This window comes from Anopheles moucheti, chromosome 3 (assembly GCF_943734755.1).
Source record: "Anopheles moucheti chromosome 3, idAnoMoucSN_F20_07, whole genome shotgun sequence".
NCBI lineage: Eukaryota > Metazoa > Arthropoda > Insecta > Diptera > Culicidae > Anopheles > Anopheles moucheti.
Genome location: NC_069141.1, coordinates 21,762,501 through 21,789,852, shown reverse-complemented (window position 1 = coordinate 21,789,852; position 27,352 = coordinate 21,762,501). Strand labels below are relative to the sequence as shown.

Genomic DNA, 27,352 nt, shown 5'->3' with positions numbered 1-27,352 from the left:
AGGAAACGATTTGCTCGCAAACACGCGATTGATTAATGCTAATGCCGTGCTGGAGAGGTCGCTCGCAGCAAATGGAAAGTATTGGGCCTGCCAGTAGGCCCGAAACACTGGAATGCGTACTTACACACTGTGGAATGAGTTCGCTTGCGTTTTGTACTAAATCGTACGCTAATAAGCGCCAGAAACAATCCATCCATCGAAGGAACGACGAACGGAGCGATTTGCCGTACGAAAGACTTCAACGAACAATTGTGCGCGGCAAGCGACGAACCTCCGAAAAAACTATCGGTTCACAGGCACGCGTCCGTAATTCAATCTCAACGACAAAATATTACCTTTCAGTGGAAGAATTAAGCCGGGAGAGGGCGTTTTGAATCAATCAAACATTTCTTGACTTTGTGTGTGTGTGTGTGTTTTTTTTTTCATTCCATTCACTCCAACTACTGACGCATTGTTCGGCATCGGCTGAGCCACTCCGGTTGATGTGGTTTGCGATTGTGGCTGTACGTTTTTATTATAATTTTGATTTGATGCTGATTTGATTGTAACGCTTACCCGCGCTCGCTGCGGTTGGTCGAGAAGTACGCCGGTGATTAATTATGCCTACCTTCGCGTTTGATAGGGTTTGGCGGGAGGTTTTTTGTTTTTTGTTTTTTTTTGGGTGGCCGAACGGAAATTATTGTTGTCAAAATCAATTGATCCATTGCTTTACACGTTGTTACTCAAATGTTTGATTAGCGTCCAGACGAATGAAACGTTAGACGTTTCATGCATTGGGGCTGGGTTTTCGCTCGAAAGCTAACCAACGGGTCATGTTACTGTGGAGCTCCAAATCTGGAACTGAAGAGACACATTTCCGGAGACCACTTTTACGGTTGTCTATGAGACGACTTATTTTACCGCCATGCTCCAAACACACCAAATGATGCTTCCAGTTCACAACGCGTTTTGTGGGTCGCTATCGTGCTGATATTCTTTACGTGCAGCGCATGTTTGACAGCTGCGGTTAGCGACGGTAAGCTGTAGTTCAATCAAACTACGTTCAAACGTTTTCCATGGTGGGCCGTGTTGCAAAACATTGCCGTGTTGCCATTTCAAACTTCAATCGTGATAAGCCATCCACAACATGGCAAATGTGGAAGGAAAAGTAATCCAATCGAGTCTAGCGAGCTCAAAAACCCGGACCGTTCTGATGCATCGTTTGTGTGGGAAAGGGAGGGGGGATGGGGGACTTCTATGCTCTACCAACTGTCCTCTTTGGAATTATCGTTGCATACGGCAACACTGCATTGGGATTGTGCAGACAGCCATTATTCTTTCGTGATTTCGATAAATCGTCCATCCGGTAGCGTCTTCTTGCCAGTTGAAGCCTATTTACCATACGAAACTTTCATCCACCGGTTCCACGGTACAGTATGGGTCGTTTTACGCAAATCTCATTCGTGTGCTGCCAGCGCTAGAAGCGGGCATACATATTGCAATATTTTACTTTCAAATTTATTCAAATAATCTCTACTACGGGATAATGGAGAAGGAACGTATCAAACCCAGTCCTTTACTGGTTGTGCGCCATTCCGGCGACAGTGTGACTCCCACAATTGTGATAGGGAATGAGATGAGACTTCATCTTCTTAGAATGAGACAATATTGGCTTTCCCTTCGAACGGGGCAATCAATACACGATGGAAATTTGAAATGCAGCAAGTATTAGCTTATGAGCGGGAAATGGGGGTGCTGTAGGCGCAGTGGGCCGAAGATGAGCCCGATATTGGCTGCTTGTGGTTGGGAAATAGTAAGGAAAAGGGCGATCGCTAGAATTGTTTTGTTTACGATGTGATGAGGCAACTCACAAGCAATTCAACTATTTAGCTTAAAAAATATATTCACACTCCATTTCTCGCTTTATATCGCAAAGAAACCCCAATGATTATTTTACAAAATTCATTACTAAATTAACCCATCACCATCAGCAGAACATGCAAATGATCGTACGTGTCACAACCGGTACAAACAACATGAGCGACAAATTTCGCTTCCCACACTGTGATAATCTGTACGTCGCGTGCGTAAAACAAATAAAATTATTTTACTACTTGTTACTGGTTGCTACTCGTTTGTTTGCGCTCCTTGTATGCGCCCTTCCAACCGTAGCACCAAAACCACCCGAAACGCATACCGGCACATAAACGCACACTCACCGTGGTATCTCAATAATGAGCCGAGTGTCACACATCGGTGCTAATTAATTTGAACGCGTTCCCTTCGGAGTAACGAAACAAAACTTCGACATCCCGCGGGTTGCTTTCGGCGGAAAACACCCATTCCCCTTTTTCACCGGTCATCCACCCGGTCATCGTCTCGAAAAACGGGCAGCGGCCACAGTGGACGGAATGGTGTAACGGTTAGCGAAGGTTACAATCACGCCCGTTTCGAACCGGGCTGTCCAAACAAAAACAAAACACCTTCCCGCGGACAGTGTTGTTGGCTCTGCTTGTCTTCTGAACGGTGCTGCCCGTACGGTGCTGCCTCGTTATGCTACGTACCCGAATGGTGGACGGTGTGAAACGTAAGGAAAGCGATGGAACGGTTCGCTGTTGGTCACGAAAATTGTCAAATTTACAATGAAGCTCCAGTGTGCGAACTGGCCGTGATTTTGGTGGGTTGTGCGCGATGGAGGTTTGGGGACGGGTTTGGGATGGTTCTTTTGAGCCGAAGACAATGGAAACGCAATGTCAGCAAGCGCAAAGCACACAGAAGCGTCGATGGCATTGCCTTCGGCGGGGTGGCGAACAAATAAAGCGGGTGCGAAGAAATGTGTTTGTCGGGAAAGCACAAGTGCTGAAGTGATTCATTCCCTTTTGGATTCGAGAATGGTTTACCAAAAGGGTTCCCTTTAGAATACAAGCGTAATCCTAATATAATTCTGCTAAAAGTAATTTAAAAGAATTATGGAAAAGATTTTCCATGTTTTAATTAAAGATTCCAAGCCATATTTGCATTAAAGTCGCTGCCCGAACTGCAGACCTCTGTGGACCTGTGGACCTTCCGACTCTCAATCAAGCTCATAGCTCATCAATTCTTAATTTCTCGTTACTCAACTACTACAAGACGGGTCTATTTTTGCGTAAATGACAATTCAAACCATATCATCGTCAAGAATCAAAAAAGACTTGCATCACACACCAGGTAAAGGGGCAACCAAAACTGGAAAGTAATAAAAGTGTCCGACACCTCAAACTCATCATAGAAAACTCGCATCATGACGCAACGAACGCTTGAGACCGTATCTCAAGAAGCAGAAGGAAAAAAAAGCATCTATCAAATCTGATAACGCTTCACAGCTCGCCATCGACCGATCGTACCGGATCTTTTGTTACCTGTCTTGAGCACCTTGCGCATCGACCGCCTGGCTTCTGGACGGGAAGCACACCGTAAGCACACACTTGAAATCCAAACTACAACACCGAAAAGCGTCTACTATAACGCTGACAACTTCGGGTTCTTCACGCGTGCCGCGATCTTCGCCCACTTTGCGTGCAATAAAAGCTCAAGTGGTTCACCGTCGAAAGCCTCGAAAGTCCTCCGCACTCGCACGCCGAGGCGTTCGTGATTTCGCCGGAATCGATGCTGGCGGAATCCCCGCAGCATCCACCGAGGTCAAGTGGTCACCGCGTCCATCATACATTGGCACATCGTCATCCACATCAGCGTCGTGATGATCATTAAATCGGCGTCGCGCGGCCAACAAACCATCGTTTCACTTTTCGCGTGCAACCTGCAATCGCGTCCTGAATCTACCCCCATCGTTGTGGCCAACAGGTGGCAGGAAAGGTGAAGATCAAAAGTCAACAATTTCTCCGAAAAATCTGCCAATCGAAACCGGCGTGTCAATAAGGGGAGAACCGCTAACAAGCAAATGCGGGGAGTGCAAAGAAAACCGTGCATGCCATTTTGTTGTTTCGCATTTTCGCATTGACGCTCCCTCGGCACCTGTTGATGGTTTCTTTGCACGAGGGAGAATGGCTATTGTGTGTGCGTTCCCCTTTTGACACCTCGCTTCGTTGGAGCGGTTCGTAAGGCACGCTTCGGTATTTGCAAGGAATTAATTATTTACATTACACATTAGGCCAAGGAGAACTGTTTCTAAAGCGGCACGCGCTCCAGAACATCTTCCTCCAGCGGGATGGGAATTTCCGGACGTATCATGTACGTGTGCCGGCCAGCCGTGGTGAAGGAAAGGAATCCAATCCGTACAGTGAAGTGTTTATTCCCAACGACAATCGTGTGTGGGTTTGGGTGAAGTTACCACATCAGTTGTCCGGCGATGTACAAACAGAACGGTGCGCTTGAATGGCCGCCTCTGTTCGGACGTTTGTCACGAATGTAAACAAAATGCTGCTGTACAGCTGCAGTGAAGTAGCCGGTGGGAGTTTATTGCTCGTTTTGGAATTTATTCCAAACCATTTAGCACCGTTACTGATCGTCAAACAGGAATTATGAATAGACGACGTAAGGTTATAAATTATTTACCAAGGCACACCTCGACCAGGAAGCTAATTAATTTCGGAATGGGAATTCTTGAAGTCGTCAGAAATGAAACATAACTTTGGCATGATTTATAGTAATCAAATTTGCATTTTCAATTCTCGCTGCTTTGTGACGTTTTAATCGGCTGTGGTCGCATCAAGTTGCCGTTGTTAAAGTTTAAAAACGTCACCATTCTGCTGCTACTTCTTAACTCACTCCTCTGCTCGTCCCGGGAACGTTTGTGCGCGTCCACTTTAGCACGGCCGGCCCGATCGGGCAGATTCCATCCGTAACACACTTAATGGGTTTATTTCATAGGCCCGGGCTTTGCGCGATGATTCAATATTCATCATCATCTCGTCCCGAAACGATCGGCCACCCAGCGATCGACCGTAAATCATTTCTTCCCCAGATTTGCCGCTCGCGAAGACGTCTTTATCAGATAGATCTTCCTCGATGAGTTTGACATTCATCTGCAGGTTCGGTGCATGTGTTTTCGGATCCGCTTTAGATGAGGTTTTCTGCCAATGATGAGATCAGTTAACTCATCCTCCCTTCCCTTAACCACACTCCCAAGGTCCTCCTTTCCCCACCTTTCCACCTTGTGCGTTGAGCAAATAAAAATCGAATAAAATAAAAAGAACAAAACCATCAAGATAGGTGGCATCCAATGGCCAATCGAAAACGACTTCACACCACGACCACTAGTTTTTTGGGGATCGATGTCGATCTGCATGACAATCGATTGATCGAGGGAGAAATTAAGAAAAGAAAAAAAAATGCTACGGAACCCATTGGACAACACTATCGATCTTTCTTCACCGCCAGGCAAAGGCAGGCCCAGGACCAGTGTGGTGAGAATGATGGGTCGTCACCCCGTTCGAAATGACTATTAATTAGCCCCTCCTAACGGCGCAATAAAAATCGCCTAATGTCCATAACTACACGAACCAGCTCAAAATCTTCCTGCCGGCGATCGAACGCCGCGGTGACCTCGATCACCCCGACCAGGCCAGGGCCACAATGCGCGACGTGCAATGCGATACGGCCATACTGCGAAACGATCCATCGCGCAAAAACTACCCCCATTTCTACTTCCTTACCCACACTCAGGCGCAAGCACACCGCCCGGCACCGAACAATCGTGATCAAACGACATCAACGCACTGCGACGAACCTTTCGGGGCGTTTGATTGTGCAAAGCAAATCCGCAAGCATCCGAGCAAAGAAATCGATCGCATTGGTAGCCGGCCCATTGCAGAAGCGCGGTTTTGCATAAATTCTCAATTATGATCCGCGCGACCCGATCATAGTAATTTTGAATAATTTTCTAATCGTAATATAATCGCACGGCTCCCCGTGTACTCTCGCACCCACACTCACGGGTATGGTGAACCCGACCAGCGAAGGTTGAAGAGGAAAGCGATGCACTGAGCGTGGTGGTATGGGGGGACAGGAGAACGGCGAGTGAAATCAATTGGTGAAATCATCAATTTGTTGTCTGCAGAGCGGTGGATTAGCTACAGCAGCCAGCGCACGAACACCGACCGAAGTTCGGCAGGCAGCGATTGGTTTTACGGAAGCTCACGCCACGGCGTGCGGCAGATGAGAATCCTGTGCGCATCGAGCGCTTGCAGATAGAAATGTCTGCATCGGAATGCGTAGTAGCGAAAAGTCTGGTTCAAAATGACTACCGCAGTCCGTGGCGTTTAGCATTTTATGTTATGCCCGGCTGAAAACACTGAAAGGAACTCAATGGCTTTGACATTAATGAGTTTTATGGTCACCTAACACCTTTTTCACTCGATCACGGGCTTTGTGCTTTGTGGACTGAGAATAAAAACGTTGCTTAAGCTGTTTGTGAAGCTGCAACAGTTTAAGTTATGACTTTTCCGTAGGTGGTTTACCTTTTCAAAAATATAATTTACCTAACTAAGAATCAAACTCATCCTATTCCATGTGGTGCGTGAGAAATTTTCCCAAACCACATTACCTGCTGCGCGGGATGCGGGATAAATCAACAATACTGAACAGCGAACTCATTTTTCGGATCGTTTTCCACCATCTGAAAAGGAAAAACGGCTAGAGCAAAGATAAAAAACTAAAACAAAAATTAATCACACACCGCCCCGTTTGATGTTGTTTAACGAGAGTTAATAAAATTAAACCGACCTAGCTAAGCGCACAGCAGAAGCAGCATTCAAAACAAAAGCCCCGCAAATCCGCACCCCGATCCATACGCGCAAGGGTTGGACGAACGGTGTAACAACCCATCAAAACAACGATTGGGAACATCATCAAACGGATCAAGGCGATTGTGGCGATCTGATTCCGCGTAATCAGCGATCATTTGCGTAAATTTGCGCCCTTCGCACGGTTTTGTGGTACAATTTTCAAATTTGCTTTCCTGCTCGCTGCTATGGGTGGCATTTTTTCCCCCTGTTTGATTGTGAAGGTTCACATCCGAACGCAGCTATGTAATTCTATCTCACTTTACCTACGCACAGATGGCTCTATGGCGCTTTGTTTCAACTGTACCATTACAGTGGTGGTTTGGTTAAATTGTGTTGCTCTGCATCTGCTCTGCTGTCCGCTCGCCAGCCCAAAGTTGAAACCAACACCTAACAAACGGTAGCAGTACATTGTTGCTTCTGCTGCTGTTTGGGGTTTTTTGCTCTGTGTCTACACCACGGAATGGAATGGGTTTGACGTAAAACCGGCAGCCACAAGAGTCATGTCTCGTATGGGGTGAAGCCACCCCTGAGGAGCACATTTCTTCACCGTTCTGTTTTATTTCTTGGTTCGTTTTTTCCCGCAAACACACGTTATATCCCATTTCCACCCGAGCAGCCGAAAAAGCAATTGCTCACTGCTTCGAACGGCTAATCAAGCGGGGCATCGTTTAAGAGAGCGAATTATCTGCCCTGTTCTACTGCTCGTGCCTTCGCGCCACCCAAAAACCTTGCTAAACCGAGCACCAGTGAAAGATTTTGTGTGTATTTCTTTGTGGAGACCAGACGGAGGTTTTAACTGACCTACGCGTACCTTTGGTTACGAATGACTCTGGCCAACCGATGATCATCCGAATGAAGAAAAAAGGGTACTAATTTTATCGCTCTGAACTCCACCGTGGAGTGTTTATCTTAATACTACCCCCGAAAACGTTAATTAGAAGTTTGGCACGACGAAGACGCTACACATTCGGTTTCTTTCTGTGTGGAGTGTATGTTTCAATTGACCTGTTCTTGCTGAGATCAAGGGCCTTACATGGCGGGGGGGGGGCGAAAAAACAGGGCACTGTTTTGTGTGGTCAGCTAAACGTTTCCGATTGTAGGGCAAAAGCAACCATTTATGCGCGGTCATCATCAAAAATGCAGTTTCGGTTGACCTCCAGCAGTAGGGCCGGGCCTGCCAGGAGATCAAGAAATTATTCTGCAACCAACCCTTGCCGTGGTGGGATGATTTGAGAAGACACATTAGAGAGACAATATTGTATAATTTAACTTGCAAGCAAGTTCAAGTTTGGCATTCATTACCCAATTCGGGTGACCGTGAAGCGGCAAGCGTATTACGATGCGATTGCACAGCCCGGTTTGGAGGATTTTGATTTGCGCTTCTACCCTTCGAAAAGTGGGCCACTGTTGGGGGGGTTGGGAAGAGGGAACTTATTTTTGACCACGCTCGCCTCAACATCGACAGGCAGGATCATAAAAATGCACCTTCGCGGTTCCCTTTTCATTTCTCGCAAGCTCGCCATCACCATTGCTCTTCTTATGCGAAATGAACGAAGCGTATTTGCGACAATCACACCTGTACACCGGCTTTATGATAGCCGGCGCCGTACGTTTCATCTTACATAATTAACCTCACAAAAGTGCGGCTCATCACTGTGTATGTGTGTTTTTTTTGGGACAGCTTCATGGAGGAAGGATGCACAACCGAACCGAAACGCTTTAAAATCTGTCCCGAACCGAACTGTTGCGCGGTGCAAATTAAATAAATGTGACGATAAAAACCGATCGTATACCGGTGGGTCATAAAACATGCGGTGCTCAAAATAAGCTGCCATAACATTCGCAATAACATCCCCAAAAATTACCGAACGGGAATTCACTTTCAACCTCGCAAACGCTTTTGCGATGGAAAGGTGCCTCATTTTATAGAGTTGAGGAATGTCGGTATGGTCTTCGCAAAATCTATTTCTCGACACGCAAGATGAATGGAATATTGTTTAAATATTTTGGTTTTGTTTGTTGAATGTAGCTCATTATTCATCTTCCACCATTGAAGTTTGCAAAATATGTCCCAAAACTTAACCCGAAAGCCCAAAACAAACCCACATAAAATGCCTCTGCCCATCGACCGTGCCCATCCGTACTGCTTGTAGCTTTTGTTTCGTGTACCATCTTCAAACTCCGTTAATGAGACTTTTTTGCCCCGTTTCCCTCTCTCTCTCTCTTTCTTTTGGACGATGTACAATAAAAACGTTCCCTCTACGTACGCACCGTAATTTGGAAGATAGGGAAAATGCGGTTCCCTCGCGGTTCATCATTGCATTACCTTCCCTCCCCCCAGCGTCGTTGAAGTCACCGGTGAGGATCGCATCACTTCAGGCGCTTGTGTGAAGTTTTTGTTTTGTGGGGTGCGGTACGACCCAAAGCCCGAAAACCTCACGAAAGCTCCGCACGTGAAGTGGCCTACGGTTGAATAAGCCTCACAGAGCCAAGCGCAAACACGCGCGCCCCAAGTGTACGGCCCAAAACAGCGAAAAACCGGGTGAAAGTATTGACCCACAAACGATGTCAGAGGCTGCGGTGGGCCGAAAATGGGCAGGAAAACATGTGTGCGTGTGTATGTGCAAGCTGATGCGGCAGGGTAGGGAAGATGGGATGGAAACGATCGGAAGAAGAAACGATTTGTTGTGGGTATTAATTTTTCTTACATTCTCGCGCTTGGGGTGTCACGTTTTGCGAACGTGTCATCAGATTCTGGGATGGAAAGCAGATGGACCGGCACCGAAAAGTGTTGGGTGTAATGTTGGCATAAGCGTCAATTAGGTGACATCTTTCCACAGGATCAAGGCCTACTCTCGGGTTACATCTCTGATAAGGACTCAGGTTACGTCTTTGAGGTTTTCGAGCAGAGAGCATAAACGATGTGAATGTCACTTTGTCATTTTTCGCACCGGATTGAGTACTTAAGTATAGACGAGTGGTAGCAAAGCTGGGATACTTGTAAAATATTTAAAATCAGATATAATATGGAGAATTCAAATAGAGAAAATTATTATATCTATTTTATAACAATCAAATTGACTAAATTAATGAGGATTAACAATTCAAGACCTACTAAATTCTTTGAGCATGAAGTATAACTATGAAATTGATCTTATCACAACAATAGTTCGTTATATTTACAGACAATTTATGTTGCAGCAAAATTGTATGTTGATTTCGAAGTGGACAAATATTTTTTTACATCTTTTAAATATCTAATTTCACTATTAAACTGCATTGTGCCTAGCACAAAACCAAATGTTATGTTTGCCTCGAAAAGAAGCATCTCATCACATGTTTAAACATTTGTGTTTGAAGCCGCATTGTGCCAACAACCCTATGTGGATCACTGGCTAAGGTCAAGCACATTTTGCATGCTCTCATGTTGGAAATAACACACCAGAAAAAAAATCGGTACAGTGAGACACCTAAAACCACAAACAAAGTGTCCCCCCTGGGCAAGTGATGATCGCTTCTCTCGAAGCATAATAAGAGACAATCATGACGGGAGCCTTTCCAAAACCGCGTGTCACACAGGCATAGGCAGTGCTCATCCACCGACGATAATGCTTGAACATGCGCTACTTGATAACTAACGAAACGCGCAAACAAAAATCTCCACAAAGCAACCATTCGCGCCAGCGAGCAAAAGCGCAAAACGAAGCATATCCACCCGAAGAACTCAACAATCGAACAATCTTAAAAGCACACGGCCCCGACTCCGAGCGCGTATCAAACGACCTTCGCTGTTTTTTGTGCGTGTGTGTATGAGTTTTCTTCGTCTTTTTCTGTTGCGTTTTGGGTCTTCGCGCCGCTTCGCACCTTTTGACCAGCAACTGTTGACAGTTCAATTTGTATTGTTAAGTGTTTTCGCCGACGGTAAGTTTCTTTCTTCGATTTCGAACCAAACTGTGAGATTCCGTTCATCCCATCCACCCTCCCGTGTTTGCTCGCACAGGAAAGGGCTCCCTCGGGCGTTTACTTTATTACTTCTTTCAAGCGAATTTTGCATTCCATGCCGAATATTCGCAGAAAAGATAGGATTTTATTTTTAAGCCGCATGCCTTTTGCCCGTCTGGAATGAATGTGAGCAGGGGGATTTTTGCTGAAGCAAATTTTCGAATCTGCATTGGTAAGAGACCCTTAAAGGAATACAGGAGGGCACACGATTGAGCTGTTACACATCTCGCCCCTTCCCAACTCATTGTCTCGTTGTAGCGACCGAAAGAAGATGGGCGAAAAGTGCTTCCAAGTGCTACCGGCACATTGTCGAACGGGGGAAAATGTATGAGCGTTTGTAGTATCACTTAGCGACCCTACACTCCCTCGATCGACAGTACTATCCAGCGAAGAGAGAGAGAGAGTGAAAAAGAGACAGGATGCGCCGCGTGGTGTGTAAAGTGCCGAATTAAGATCTTACATTTGTTTGACGATGAGATTGCACCACCGTGGACGGGCGCTTCTTGATGCGATGTTAGTTTATCTGTTTACAATCGACACTCTGCGGCGAGTGGGTTTCGATTCGATCCGAGACTTTGACCATGAACGGGGTTTGCCGAGGACACGCTTCGCGCTGGCAACACTGTTTCGTACACTCGCATCGTGTATCCTACATCTGTCCTACATCTCCGCACCATTGTTTGCCAAAGCAACGCAAAGCTACACCGATGAGTGATGACTTTCAAGGTTTCTAAAAGCGTCGACTGCGACAAAAAACCCCGATCGATTACTTCGCTTGGTGGTTGATCCCTGGCGATCTTCAGGTCGTCCATTAGTGTCTGGAAGAAGGAGCTGGTGGTTGGTTGTTCCGCCACACAGTGACATACCCTTCGGTTATCGATGATCCTTTCCGCTTTCGCCATCAAAAACATGGCTTCCAATCATCATCGACAATGGCAGAACATGACGCTGCACCGAACAAGCACGGACGGCTTGTCCCAGATGTCGGCGATATCTTCTGTCGCGTCCGCGGGGACTTAAGAGGAATCGGTATAGGTACAGGAGGATAGATTTACGCGAACTGTCAATTTTCTATTCCTTCTCTTCCACATCTTCAAACGTCCTTCCATCCATAGAACACGAAACAGCTGAGCAGTTAATCTCAATAAAACATTTCCCTTCTTACGCGATCGCCCAAGTCTCTCGTTCTCTAGCAAAGCATTGCAGGTCAGGTTTCCCCCTTGGTGGATTGTAATTAATGGTACAAAATGGATGATTGGCGCCGGCGCTTATCGCACGGTTGCATGAAACTCCGTGTCTTGTCTGTCTGTTGTTTTTTAATCGATTCTTATTCCTGCCCATTCCGCGCCCTTCAATCTTCAGCAGCCCGGGTCGAAAAGCTTCTTATTTCCTCGTAATCTTCGTAGCCAGTGACAAAAAAAAAACGGGAGGAAAAATGGCCACCCACCACGAACGGGAACGGGAATTTTAGATGAAAGCAGATAATTGAAAACATTACCGATTTTCCAACTTCTTGCTTCATTAGCACACGATCAACTACCTTTTCACCGTGCCTTGCCTCGAGCGGTGGGTCATGATTTTTCTGGGTAGCTTGCGCCAACTCGCAGCTTCGGAGTTTCGGAGTGGGTGAATTAAGGCATAACTTTTTTTGTTTCCTGTTGTAGAAAAAACTAAATCCCATCTCTCGCTATCTTCTTCCACTGCTTTGCGACGCACGAAAAGCACCAACAAAAAAGCAGGGATAAAGACAAGCTCTAATCACTCATTTGTCTTACAGCGCCGGTTATGCTTTTTTTTCGGGGCTGCTCCCTCAACCGGTTACTCGTTTGCTAATGATACGCATTCAACACATTCCACACGGATTTCAACCATACCTTCAAAAAGGAAACAAAAACACAACACCCCTTGCTGTAATCAGTGTCCGACGAAAAGTAAGATGACTCTCTACGCATCCAATCGTAAAGATCGTCTTCAGTTTCGGGCTCGCCGCGTGGGTCCTTTCTCCCCACGGGAACCCTCCCAATCGCACTGTGGTTGCTTGATGAGAAAATTGCGATAAGCTACATCGCGATTCGTCCCGTTTGTGTCCGTGCGTATTCCACGTCTCAGTTCCTCCGAGACTTGCGAGTTGGGAGTTGAGAAGCCTGAAGCTTGAAGATGTTCCTCATGAAAAATCGTCAACGTTTAATGAAGGAAACCGTTTTTTTTTTGTTGTATGTTGAATAGTTTTTTTTTCTTATTTTGTTTTACATTTGTATTTATGCTTTTGTTTACCGTCAAATCTTTCATTTTATGCATTTAGTTTTTTGTACTTTTGGACCGATGAAGCTGCACAATATGTGTGTGTGTGTGTGTGCACGCTATGGAGGGCACAGCCAGGGAAAACGGTTCGCGCGATCGGAAAGCGAAAGTGACGATGGCTTTCGATGCAGATGGGACGCGATAAACTTGCGGGGTCAGCTAGCAAGCAAAAGGGGAGGAAGAAAACAACCACCCCGAAAAATGATCACCACGGATGAGTCCGCGAGGTAAACCCGCCAAGGGGTTTGTTTTATTTTCGATGCTCACTGTCTTTCTGTTGTTTTTGTTTATTTTTATTTTTCTGTTTGGTTTGGTTTCGTCTCCCATTCGTATTTCTTCTAAAGACGTTTTCGGTCCCCCGCGCGCGAACGGCACTCGCTTATGTAATGATACGATTTTTTTTTTCCTTTACTCTGGAGTGTGCGAAGCAAACATTACAGTGGCCATGGGTTTATTTTTGGAGATGGGTTCGCTGGATGCATCTGATTTTGTGTGTGCGGGTTTTCTTTCTGTTCGTTTCTTTATTTCCTCTTCACACACCGTGCTTCCCCGGAGTGTGCATTGTAAGCAAAAAAATTATGTTTCCCCAAAGAAACAGCGGCTTTGATTGCATCGTGTCCATTTTATCCGTCCCGAAACCGCAGCACCCGATCGGCCTAAGCCCGGGTTATCCCCGATCCCCGGCCGATCGTGCATCGATGCAGAAATTATACAATAGAGAGCAAATATTAAATCTTCAAACTTTCGCCAAAATCTGGCAGGTTTTCGGCGAGGATCAACATTTCTACCCCATCGGCCATCACCTATTTTCTGCGGGCTGAAAACGCGCTTACTTATGCTGCTGACAGGTTCCGCATTTGGATGCGATCCCGTGATGTAACTGCTCCCGCATTAGGCAAGCCTTTTTCGCATCAATTAAATTCCAATAACGATGTGAAAATGTGTTTCCTGCTTACACTGCCTCGCATGTGCATGCGCTTACCGCCCGCAACATGAGCGCAGTGTGGCCATTCCCCGCGTGAAAGATTGTCAATTTCTTTCGATTCGTTTAAGGCACTATTTACCATTTCTACATTTGTGTAACTTCGTTTGAGTGTGTTCTCACGCAAGCACGCTCCATTCCCGCAGTAAAACGCATTGTCCGCATGAACGGAAAGACAATACCGATGATGCTATGAAACATTAAAAAAGGTGAAAAGGAAACCCGTAGCCCGGCGAACGTTGGAACTGTACACCAACGGTAATTACACCGATGTTTTATTTTACGATTTAAATTAAGTTTAATTTTCAACCACACACAACCACCATCGATTATGATGCCGTAACACCCGCACGTCCGCTTTGGCACAGATCCATCGCATTCCCATACTATTCCTCCTTGCGTCGGCTGGAAAAAGCACACTTTTACAGCTTAGAGCCAAAGTTTATCTTCTACCCTGCCATTCCAAAAGGTACGTACCAAGAGGAAGACGCACTCCCACCCTTGAAGCACCGAGGCGCTAATTTATGGTAAACGAACAGGGCCGCACTTAAGATTAAGAAAGATATTATTACAAATTTTCTCCTCTTTGGACGCGCGATCTTGCGGTGATCGGCGGCGTTGTAGGGTAAATAAAAAATGGCAATCGTAACGCTTCTCAAGCGTGGTTCAAATGAGCAGGAAATTAAATAATTATAGCACCCAAATCGAGCTCCTATGCTCCCCGCACGGGTGCAAAGAGTCTTTCGATCTGGTTGGTGTTGGCTTTATGTTAGTAGCAAGATCTGATTTATGTTGACCGAAGTATGCTTCTTACAATCTGATATGGTCGCGAAGGTGGAGGCGGAGCAATGGGAGTTTTGAATGCAAACTTACGAGTGGATTGCTGATTCGATGGCTCTTTTTCTTTTTTAAGGACATTTCCATTAGCGTCCACCACAAAGGAACATGTAAGGTAGTGCCTAAATGTATGCAATTTTCTTACAAACCGTTTTTCTAATGTTTCATTAGGTATTTTTTGTTATTGAAGCAATTTTTTCATTGATAAAACTCGCCTCTTTAAAAACAACTATTAAGAGGATAATTAATTTCTTGGCAAAAATAAAGGAAATTAGTGTTAATCCTACATAAATAAATTAAACGTGACGAAATTAATCACGCCCTCCCGCTATGATTTAAAAGCTTTTCTTCCCTTTCACATCCCCATGGCAACCACTCATCCAAAATGCATCTTGGCACAAGCGCGCATGTTACTTTGTTTGTAAAGAATCAATCAACGACAAACATTGACAAGAAACCGTCGTCAAATCTCGGCAAACAGCAAACGGCACCGACGGCGCTACATCCAACGTTCCGGCCACGGTTCGAGCGAATCTTAAAGTGCTTCGAACACGCCACGGTAGCATTGGCCATGTTTTAATGGCCCAAATGTGTGCAAAAGAAGAAAAAAAACTCAGAATCCCCGTTCCCGGAACTTCCCTGACCTCTCATAAGTGCATGTGTATGTATCGCATGGTTCGGCGGCTCGTATGCACCCCGTACCGAAACAAACGGTTCTTATACACTGGTCGCGTTAATTGAAATCTTGATTGATGATTCGGTTCCCTTTTAGCCGACAGCGCGTGAAAACGGTGAACGAAGCTATAAAAGATGGAGGAGAGAATAAGAAAGAAAAAAAAAACGGCCAGCACAGAGCAGCAGCTTTTGCATCAAGAATTCACGCAGAACTACCACCCGCTTGATTGATTATGCGGCCACGGAGGGTGGTGGTTAGTCGCAAAGGGGGTTGCCGCGTTGCACTTTGATGGCGGCAGAAAGGATCTGCCGCGCCGCGATCGGTTGGGTTCGCAAAAAAGGAAGGGCTTTGGTTTGGTTTTTTATTAGAGTTGATTAAAATTATCATAAAACAAATGCACCCACCTTTGCGGTTCGGTACGAAAAGGAAAGCAATCGGTAGAGAGAGAGAAAGAGGGAAAGAATGAATTAGTTCCGCTGGGAGCACGGGCACCGTTATGCTGGGAAGATTTCACGAGAAGGGTTTGTCTTGTCTTGGGCGGCGTTTTTCATTGACGATCAGTAACGAGCACCGCTAGCAGAATGTTTAAATCGGCTGTTGCATTTCTTGCAACACCGCTTTTAGGGTTTGTGCCTCTTGTGGTGATTGCATTTTCTACGCACTGCACCGAATTGTTTGAACAGCTAAAAGGGAGATCTTCATTTTGTGAGGATAACCGATAATTGATGGCATTTCTCTGGATGTTTGCTACAGAATACTCAATTGGCAGATGTGGGCTAACAAGTCAGCAACGGCATATCAAATTCGTAAGCTGCATTGTTTTAATTGATTGCGTTTCCTAAGCGAAACAAGCAGTTAATTACACATCAATCAAATCCCCGTTAAAATCCCCGGTGAGTGCATATTTTTTTTCCACAAAACAACGCACACATTCTTCCTTTCAACGCGCACGCACTGCTCATCCTGCTGACATACGACGATCGCGCTTGGGACAGCATCAATTCCAATACCGCATCGAATGATCCCAGCCACTACTCGCCCAACGGTTCCGCCACCAGGTCGCGGGAAAAACGAAAGGGAACACCCGAGGAGACAACCGAATTTACCCTGATCAGTCACGGTCACGCAATTACCTGATGGTTTTCGCCCGCTCGTAGCGAGGGCTCAAACCCATTCGAATCGAATTAAGATTTCATCATACCAACATCAAACCCCCTGGCTCCCACCATCCACTTACCTTCCGCTTTATCATACCTGTGCGGTTTGATAGGAGCGGTTTCGGTTCGGTTTTTTCCCCCCCGAGTGACTGTGACGGTGCCGGTGTTGGGTGGCGTGTCGTTGCGTCTCTCGTGTGCATCAAATGCGACTCCTCAGCGGGTGCCAGCATGCTGCAAACATATATGCAGCACACACACACTCAAGAAACATTGGCCACGACCCTCCACAAACTCGGGTCCACTCGCTCGAACTGGGGTGGGTACCAAATGGAGTTTGGGGTGAGATGAAAATGATCAGCGATTTTTCCCATGGAATGGAATCGTTTTTTTTTTTTATTTTCTTAGATATCTTCAAACATGTTGCGCGTGTCGTGTTTCGAGCAGGGCCTTAGGCTAAAGAGTTAACGCATTACATACGCATTGCGTACATTATCAAATGTGTTATCGGGGAAAGAAGGAGTGGACGGGGAGGAAAAAGGGGATGTGATTGGTAGAGAGAAAAAAAAATCTGAAAACCCAAATCATTAGACAGTAATGTGTCCACGAACGATATATTGATCATTTCTTTCAAAAGGCATTAATAAAATGTATGAATGAATTAAACGTGACATAAGCGGGGAAAATGCAACATTTCAACACAAAGCAAAATGAAAGAGTAAAGTAAACTCACAACAAATAAAGTAAACTTAAGATAATTTACTGAAATTATATACATCAGAACAATGTAAATAATGAAACAAACAAGCAAACTGAAGCAACGAAACACATACAAAACAACGATAATACTTCATATCAATTCAAATCGATTAAAATAATCTCAAATAGCAACGCCAACACAGCAGCACATCACATCTGTTCGTCCGAATCGTCGCGCCACTTTACGTTCAACGATAATTAAATCATATCACCGTTACTAACACAAACAAACAACAAAAACCCAAAAACAAACCTGCCGCCATAAATCAAAACACCAAAGCACATCATTAAATTTTCATACCGATCGTAAGATAAGCCAGACAATGCGAACTCTGCGACGAATGGATGGACTCACATTGGCGACGCTTAATTTCACCATTTTTCACACCTTCTGTTATCGACTCGTCGGCCCGTCCTGCATTGCGCTACGCTCATTTGCATCGCGACAAACCGTGACCCTTCGCCAGCTTGCCTGCTTACCATCCACGGCCACCAGGCAGTGTTGTCCCGCTGTTCAATAATCAACTCGCTAAATATCACCGACTTTTATAGTCCTTTGGGACCGGGTTCGTTTTGTTCCGTTCGCACCGAATAGAACCATCGGGCGGGTTCGTTTATCGGGATGAAGAAATGGAAAGTGCATTTGGGGGTTTTTCTATTTGCAATGGCGTTTTATTTGCGTGTCCTCTAACACGCCCCTTTTTAATGCAGCATTTATGAAGCGTTTAGAGCCGCAATAAACTCTTCCCAAGCGCAAGCGTGTTTCGTTCGGTATTTCGCTAAACAGTGTCACCCTGTCAGCGAGAAGCTAAGGGAAAGATGAATTAGTCTTAAATAAGCAAGTCCCAGTGAAGGCATCAAAACGAGTGCTGGCAAATAAAAACAACCCGACGAGCGTCAAGAGGTACAGCTAATCATTTAACACCAAACACGTTGTTTGCAAGTGTCAGAAATTGAATCATGCTCAAAAATGAGCGGATATCTGCACCGAGCACAGCCATGTCCATACGCCAAGTGCAAGCGTCTGCTCACGCGTGAGTTCATCCTCTCGATCCAGCTGGTTCGGTGTGTCCACCGAAAAAACGAGCTGATGTGATTTCGACATAAAAAGCCTACATCCACCCGGGGGCCCACTATTAAAAACCTACTAAACCACATCAACACGGCCCGGCAATGGTGTCGAGATTGATCGTGAAAATGTGACGATTGTTATCCTTCGTTTGTTTTACCCATTTGGTGGTGGTGGTGGTTGATTTGTCGCACCACGCGCGTGGGCCCCAATTTCATCGCCATCTTCGCCAATATGGAGATTTGCGATAAGCTTTTGGCTGAAGCTCTCTAAAATTTGACAATCGCCATAATCGCCATCCAAGCAAGCGCAGCAACTTCAAAAAGGTGTTGGTGCGAAGGTGCTGAGTGAGCGCTAGTTGAAGCGAACGATTGAATCGTTCGTCGCTGGAAGCGGAGGAAAAAGAAACCTCCGGATAGACAGCGGCACGGCACAGAGACCGGCCGCAGATAAGCTTTTGATGGACTTTTGGTTAAATGCATACCGCGAGTCCCATAGCGCACCGGGTGATATATTTTACCTCCACCAGCCAGATTTCTTTTTAATTATGGGCGCGTGAGTGGTAAAGGCCTGGGAGACATACGATACACGGAGAAGTGCGAGTGAATATTGCCTCCCGTAGGATGATTATGATGCTTAGCACTTACGGTTAGTTGGCGTGATGTCGGGTCCGTACGTGGTCTAGAGCACCTCCCACACGACTGCCTCATTAGACCGACGTAACGGTCGGTGTCATTCGAGACTAAGCTTTTCGGTCTTTTTTTCTCATCCCCAGGTGCTCCCCATTTGCTATCGCGAGTGGCAACCTCACCACCGATCCCATCCGTAGATCCATCGTCGGTGTCGCAACCAGCGAGTTCCCTGACGCCAGGTCGCAGCGGTTCCGGTACAGCTTCCGGTGCCAGTGACCATTCGAACGACAACCTGCGCAAAGTAGCAGCAGCAACAGCAGCAGCAGCAGCAGCAGAAGCAGCGGACAGTAGCAGCAGCTCAGCGACAAGCATGTTACTGCTGCAGCCACAGGTGAGTGATCTACAACACACAGTCTTTTAGAATTAAGAATGAACATGAAATTGTGCAATATTTCAACCAAGGAAAGGCCACATTATGGACCCAAGAAGTTTATCGGAAGACTTTGTGAGGGTTTTCGACTGTTTTTCGAGGGCATTTATTGAATAGTTTAGTAGCACATGTTAAAAGTTCCAAATACTTCTTTGATTGCATAACTTTAGGCGCAGTAGAATTGATACGTACCGTTACCTACTACAAGGTGTCTTGAGTGCCATTTACTATGCAATATTATTTTTATATAATTAGAAATTCGAATAATCGACTTGGCAGCTCAATTAAAAAAAATGATTCTTAAGTCAAAACCTGCTCTTGCAATAAAGGAGCAGGCGAGAAAAATAGCATACTTCTAGGGGCTATAAAATCACTACACTATAAAAGAATGGAATAATCTTCACTTTTGTTCGATGGATTGCTATGCTCAGATTTTAATAATGTCATTTTAATGGCATCGAACCATTTATAATATTTTTTTCTCTTCTTGCGAGTTGATTTCACAAAAAAGCTGCATTTTTGCCATATTTCTTGATAAACGATCATCGGCCTCATTTCCACTGCGCATTAACGCTCATAAAGCGTTCAAAAGCTTCATCCCGAATAAACGGTACAGACGATAAAAACATCAATATTTCACGATCAAAAGCCACCCTTTCAATAGAAAGACGAAAGTAGATAACTTCAAATTGAAAGCAACAAAAAAACGCACACACACACACACACACACACACACTGTTTCCATCGATCGCGGCCAAGATTTGCTGATAGCACGTCTTTCACTCCGGCGTGTCGCTGGTGTGTAGAGCCCGGGAAAGATTTACCTTCCGGCGACAGTGCAGCGATCGTAACTACCACGAGCACTATCGAAACACTTAATAAACGGTCCTATCGCGATGTATCGACAGATTGTCGCTGTCGCGGATGGGTAAAAGGGTGGACGCGTTGGATGGCATTTTTTTTTCCTCTCTCTCCGCGATCGTACGATAAGAGCAAGTCAAAAACTCATCTGGGGATAATTTTTTCCTCTGTTGCTTCCTGTCGTATTTACAAAGCTCGCACCAGCTCAAACTGTCAACCGTTTGCACCCGGTACGCGGTGGTGATCGGTTATCCTGCCATCGTCATAATCTGTCAGCCGACCCGCCCGGTGATGTCTGGTGGCTGCTGAATTGTTGCTAGCCCAGACGGTGCGAGTGGCCAGAGTGGCAGAAGACGGACCTGGGTGAATGAGATACGATTCGAAATTTTCTACTTTTCACCCAGAAAATGAGACAACCCAGCTGGGTTGGCATTGAAGACGCCGACCACCTGACGACGGTTCGCCAGATCCGGGGAGAGAGAGAGAGAGAGAACCCAACGGTGCGATCTTCAGATTGCAAATTGTCGATATAGGTGTGTGCGCCTGTGCGCTGCGTTCGTAATGATCGCGATAATGATGATGATTATGACGAACGATCCGAACAAAAGGATACGTCAAGTGTGCGCAGGAGTCGGTTTTGGCACCCTGCGCCGGAGCAAAGTGCATCGCAACGCAAGACCTCATACGGTTTGACCCACGCTGTGCGCGCTGGCACCGGTGTACGCTCCGAACGGGACAATCGGGCTAACCCGAAACCGTTCAATAAATCACGAATTCGACAGCTTTCTCCTCGAGCAGCAGTAGAGAAGTTCCCGTTTATCGCTCGGTTTTTTTTTTTATATATACATGTCGTGATTCAAGCTTAACATCCCTTCGCCCTTGCTCACCATGAGATGGCGGTGTCTGTATTGTGTGTGCTCCTGTCATTGTTGCTGCACGTGGTATGCAATGTGTGCATTCGGTGCATGTTTTTTTTTCCACCTCCTCCACCCGTTCGCATGTTCGCCAAACATCAGCCGGGACTGATAACTGTGTGCTGCCCTTTTGTGACGCTCGACCATGTACTGTCTTTGAGGTCGCGGGCACACTCTCTGCATGCAACCCCACTGGGCGGCCATTCGTTAATCGCTCGACTCGACGCTGGCTGCCCGTACGGGGTTCGGAATTTTGACGGATTGTTTTATGGCCACGGGCGGAATCGGAATGGAACAGCAGGAGAAGAACAAAAAAAAAAGCGAAACACAATCGACTTGGTGAAGCTGTTCCACGTTTTCGAACGCGGTTTGACACTTTTTATTCCACTTCCCGGTTGCATCTCCACGTGTCGATTGATTGATGCAACATATAAGTGAACGTGGCATTGATTTGCACCGAGATAGGAGAGGGTGCAAAACCAAATCTTCATCTCCACACCGAAAGAAGCTGTTATACGGCATCGTGTGTGTGTGTGTGTGCGAGATATGCTAAGTAAACTGCCCTCAAAATAGATTTATAACAATAAACATCTGGTTGCATCGAACAAAAAAACAAAAATGATCACGGTTGTGATTCACCCGATCAGCTCACGGTCCCCGGTACGCAGCAGCTGGTGACCGTAAAGTTCGTAACTTTGTGTGATTCTCGGTTCACAAATGGAGATGGGTAGTTTTTGCTTCCACCGTAAACCCTACTATATGGCACATAATCCAACCCCCGTCCAATCGGTCGACGTCCCGCTGGGAGGTTCGTCGTTCTGGTCGTTTCCATTATCTTCGCGCGGATCGCTTTCTCATAAGACACTGCACGGTACGGGGTGATCGGGTCGGGTTTGTGTGCTTCTTGTGTTTTTTTTTGCCACGGAATAGCAGCAGCCAGTTTTCGGTTTGATCACCGTCAGGTGGGAAATATTGAAATGGATCTACAATTTATGTGCAAAAATAGCAATATTTGATACGTGATAAAACGTGCATATAGAGACAGATGTAGACATGTTGGGATTGTTCTCAAGAGCGTATTTATAAGCTTACAGTTTAGATAAGGTCGTGTTGCTTTTAAAGATTTTTTTATTTAAGTTGATTGAATCACAATTTTAAATATTCTAGAAAGCTCATAATAGCTAACCAAAAACCGGTCCCACCATGCAAAGCATTATTGAAGGCTTATTATGAATCAAACCTAATTCAATACATTTTATGCAACAATTAATTCTATTTCACAAATCCTTCCAAAAGCCCAACTGGAAACACATCTCGTGATGTAACGAAAATCCCTCAACAGCAATCACTTTCTCTATTGTTTGCATCAACTCCAGACAATAAAAAAAAACCGGCAAAATTCAAATAAGCGTCTTCCTGTTTACGATTTGAATTTCAATTCGATATCTACCAAAACAAAACGAACGATCGTTGCAGGCAGCGAAAAAAAAGGAATGATTTGAATTTCTTTCTATTTTGCAACACACCATACCTTCCGATACGGTGCGACCGTATGCCACACAAGATAGGATGATGCTCTACTGTATCGACACGATCAATGTCGATGCGCCACACCGACCCTAACCGGCCGCACGGTTCGTTACCGATATCGGGTAGGCAAAAAAAAATAAGGCGGGATAGTGCTTGCGATTGCATCTTGCCACCCGCTGACAGTGCAGGACTCGATGTCTCATGTGGCGTATTTGTGCGGCTGTCTGCCGTGCCCGCCGTACACTCCCGTTCCCACCAAGGAGAGTTTGTTTAGCGATTGTCACGGATTCAAATTTAATATAATCAGATAAGGGTTACGGATGGCCGCCACACGGGCCAACAGGCCGAGAAAAGTTCTTTCATTTCCTCTCCCGGGAGGATATCTATTGCCGGGAACTGTATCGGCACGGTGCTGGGCAAATCCAGCACCATTCTATGACCCCGCACCGGTACAATGTAGCGAGGCAGGCGAAACGGTTTTGACTTTTGTTCCAATCGCGATATCGGCAACAAAACTTTCGCATTGTGTGCCGCCAGTGCGATCGCCGATTAAAAAGGCAAATCTCGCACGGCATCAACCGCTCCGAGGTGAAGATGCATCGTGAGAAATAAAAGTCCATCCCCATGGCCATCCCATTTTTATGGTGCATTTTATGCAAAAAAAAAAACAATCTTCCATTTCACCATTCTTTCACCGGAGAGAATAAGAACCGCACGACCATTGGAGCAGTTCCAAAATCGGTTTGTGACAGTTTGGCTGGCAATCGACCGCCGAGAGGAAATTTGATAGCACCGTGCGGAACCACTGGCGAAAAAAAAGTGAAAGCTCGATCGATCGCTTTTGTTGTGTACGAAGATGTTGTGACGCTTTTACGAGCTTCCTGGGTCAAACCACTAAACCCGCTAACTTCCCGCCCCGTTGGAATGACAGAGCAAAATTTTTAATCGAAGAAGATCAATTTCCACGTTAGTTAGCTTGCACGGGGACGACACAGAAGGGGTTGTTTCTGTGTGTGTTTTTTTTGTTGTTGTGCCAAGATGGGATCATTTCGTGAAGCATAAAAATTGCGTGGGTGATCAAGCCGATCATCAGTCGGTACAGCAAATCATGGGAAAACGGTTCAACGCCACGGTATCTCCTATCGCGGAACCTTTTTCCCAGCAAAGCGAGATTTCGAGAGTGATAGGGTAGTTTCCGGTACGGGTAATTGGGTCAAAGCCCCTATTGAATCGAACGCATCACCGTACCCCCATTAATCAATTGATTGACTTTACTTTTCCTCGTCGGATTTTGGGAACGGATTGGGACCGTTTTAGGTTTGTTTTTTTTTTTTGTTACTGTTCCGTTTGGAAGTTGCTACATCAGTAAAAGGTAGAGGTTGATAGAAACGTTGTTGTTTTTTGATATTTTGAATTTGTTTTGCAAATTTGGCTTTTTTTTATTAAAATATGCAATTGAATAACCTATTAGAATATTTTGCTATGCTTAGCTTATAGTAAACAACCAGGGACATGTTCCCATCAAAATAAAATTAACAAATAATTATTATCTTATAACAAGTATTTTTGTATACAAAACAAAAACACATTATCCACAATATTATTTTTCCACACTAAAACCTAAACCTTCCACACTAACTTTTAAAGGATACCACCTACTTCAAACTAGTAGTACATGAACTGCTCATCAATATCAAACTTCAATTAAGCTTCGATTTGATGGGCAAAATTGCAAACTTAATTCACAGAGCTCACGCAACCGTTCCAAGTCGGTGCGAGGCTAAATCCGTTTGAAAGCGAACGCCCAAAATATGAACGCTACCGGGCGGAACAAACTGCTGAATAACTTACATTGTTCGCCATCCCGGTAGTTCACTGCCGTTTTAAGTGAGTTTTGCACGGTTCGGTTGAATATTTCATTAACCATCCGGTCCGTGTCCTTGTGCGAAGTGCGGCCGCAACGGAGAAACTCGAGCAAAATACTCACTCACACCCCGTGCACCATCCAATCAACGGCTGACTTTTGATATTTACCAAACAGTAGTGAAGCTCGGCGAGGCGAAGCAGGCCGGTTTTCGACTCGACCAATGGAAAACTGAAAATGCGCACCACTCTCTCCCCACCGCGAAAAGAAAAGCAGGCGCTGCACCGAGCCGAAACGGTGGTAAAATGTCGAACCGGCAATTTTCCTTCAAGCAACGGCGAGCACGTCATCGACCGTGGCCGACGCGAGTGGGGCGAACGTAGTAATGTTTCATGAGAGTGAACAGAAAAAAGAAATATAAACCCAAAATATAGATATTGAACACGGTGTGGCCATGCAGCGGAACGAGCGCTGAAATGGGGTTTTATCTCCCCTCCCCGTCCTCCCCTTTCCCCCTTCCCATCCATTCTCCCTTAAACGTCCCACATCTCACCCCTTTTCTCCTTGCATCCATTGCCAGCAGGAAGGGTTGCTCTTGTGCGAAACTAGCGCAACTAGCGCGAAACGGCGATTGCGCTACGGCCAGGCCACGCCTCTTGGTTGATTTTGGAAAATCGCCATCGTTTCCATGGTACAACATGGTAGCATGGATGGCGATGGCCAGAGCGCAGAAAGTGTTGCATGTTTTTTTTTTTATTTATTAATTAACTGACTGACTCTTTTTCTCTCGGCGTTTTTCATTTGCCTTTCTCTCGTTACCGGAACCGTCGCAGGCGTCATCTTTTAGTTCCGTTTCTTCATTTGATTATTTACTGTCACAATCGCAAAGCCATCATCAGGAGCAGACTTATCATCATTCGCATCTGCCGCAGGAGCAGCAACAGCAGCAGCAGCAGCAGCAACAACATCATCCACATCTCCAGTCGACGCTGGGACATTCCCAACAGCAGCATCTTCACGAGCAACAGCAACAGCACCATACGCAACATCACCATCACCATCATCAGCAGCAGCAGCATCATCAGCTCTCGTCCGGGCTAGACAAGTTCGTGGAGCTGTTCAGCTCGACCCAGCCGCATACGCCGGCCGAATCGATTGCCACCGAGTCGTACCTAGCGGACCAGACGCAACATTCCAACAGCTCGAGCGACACGCTCGTCGGGCTCGAGGACAATCCGTCCACGTTCGGCGGTTCCAGCGACAGCATCCCGTCGGCATTGCTCAAGTCCGCGTACAAGGAGGAACTGCCGAGCCCGTTCAGTGCGGGACCGTCGACGCGGGCCCCCACGACCGAACCGCCCGACACCGATCTGCTGTTCGAGTCGTCCTCCACCGAGGAGCTCGGGCTGCTGACGCTTCGCTCCAGCAGCGACCCGGTGTTGGCCAGCAGTGCCCGGCTGCCGCAGGCCATCGTACACGCGCAGACGGCGGCCCAGTCCGGTCCGGTGCTGCGGCCCAGCACATCCACGGCCGGACCGAGCGGTGTGGATCCGGCAGCAGTAGCGGCGGCAGCAGCAGCGGCAGCGGCAGCAGCAGCAGCAGGCAACACCTCACTACTGCCCAGCTTCCAGGAAACGTACCAGATCAAGTACAATCAGTTGGCCAGCTACGGGCTGAAGATGGACGACGATTGCTTCAAGATGGCTGGCTCACCGCATCATCATCAGGCCGTTACGGCGGCATACGCGCATCACGGTAGCGTGTACGGACACGGCCATCAGCACCATCACCATCCGCATGGCGGATCGGGCGGAGTGCTCGGCGGCGTTGGTATCGTCGGTACGGGACTGCATCAGAGTCATTACGAATTTACGTCCCACACCGGTGGTGGTCAAGGTGGAGCAACCAGCGGTGGTATCACACAGTACAACAACCCGACGGGACCTCCCGTAGGTGGTGGTGGTGGTGGAGGTGCCACCGGTGGCAGCTTCTACTCGCCTTCGTACGAGCAACACCCAGCGGTAAGTCATCTCGAGTCCAGCTTGTCTTTAGTGACTGCTTCACGAATAAACCCAATCGATCTCTCTTACAGGGCTACGGAGGACAGGTTGGAGCACAGGACACTTACTCATTGCCACCGTTCCCGACGGTCGCAGAGCTTCACGTCACCACGACCTGTCACCGCCGGTCATCCCTACCGATACAACGCTCGGAGTCGACGTCCAGCAGCGAAAGTCCGAAACCGCCGCGGATCGCGATCTACAACAAGTACGCGGCACTGCCGAGTGCCTCCAGCTCCGCTTCGAGCTCTCCCGGCTACATGAACAACAACAATCCGAACACGATCAACAACAATGAGGTAGCGGCGGCGGCCGCAGCAGCAGCCGCCGCAGCAGCAACTTCCGGAGGTATCGTCGGAGGGAATGCTCCAACGCAGGCAGTGACGCCAACCGCCAGCGCAACCGTACCCCGAGCAACACCGACCGCCCAGAGCCCCTCGCAGCTGTGTGCCGTGTGTGGTGATACGGCCGCCTGCCAGCATTACGGTGTGCGGACGTGCGAGGGCTGCAAAGGCTTCTT

General features: G+C 46.6%; 1 protein-coding gene across 1 annotated transcript in view; it reads left to right on the top strand.

Moving 5' to 3' along the window:
• Positions 1-27,352, top strand: part of LOC128301986 (probable nuclear hormone receptor HR38) — a 103,532-nt gene that overhangs the window by 74,567 nt on the left and 1,613 nt on the right. The window contains exons 2-4 of the mRNA XM_053038681.1: positions 19,317-19,564; positions 25,606-26,793; positions 26,865-27,352. The exon at positions 26,865-27,352 is cut by the window's right edge and continues 677 nt beyond it. Of these exons, the coding sequence (XP_052894641.1) occupies positions 19,317-19,564; positions 25,606-26,793; positions 26,865-27,352 (1,924 nt within the window). The remainder of the gene's footprint in view (positions 1-19,316; positions 19,565-25,605; positions 26,794-26,864) is intronic.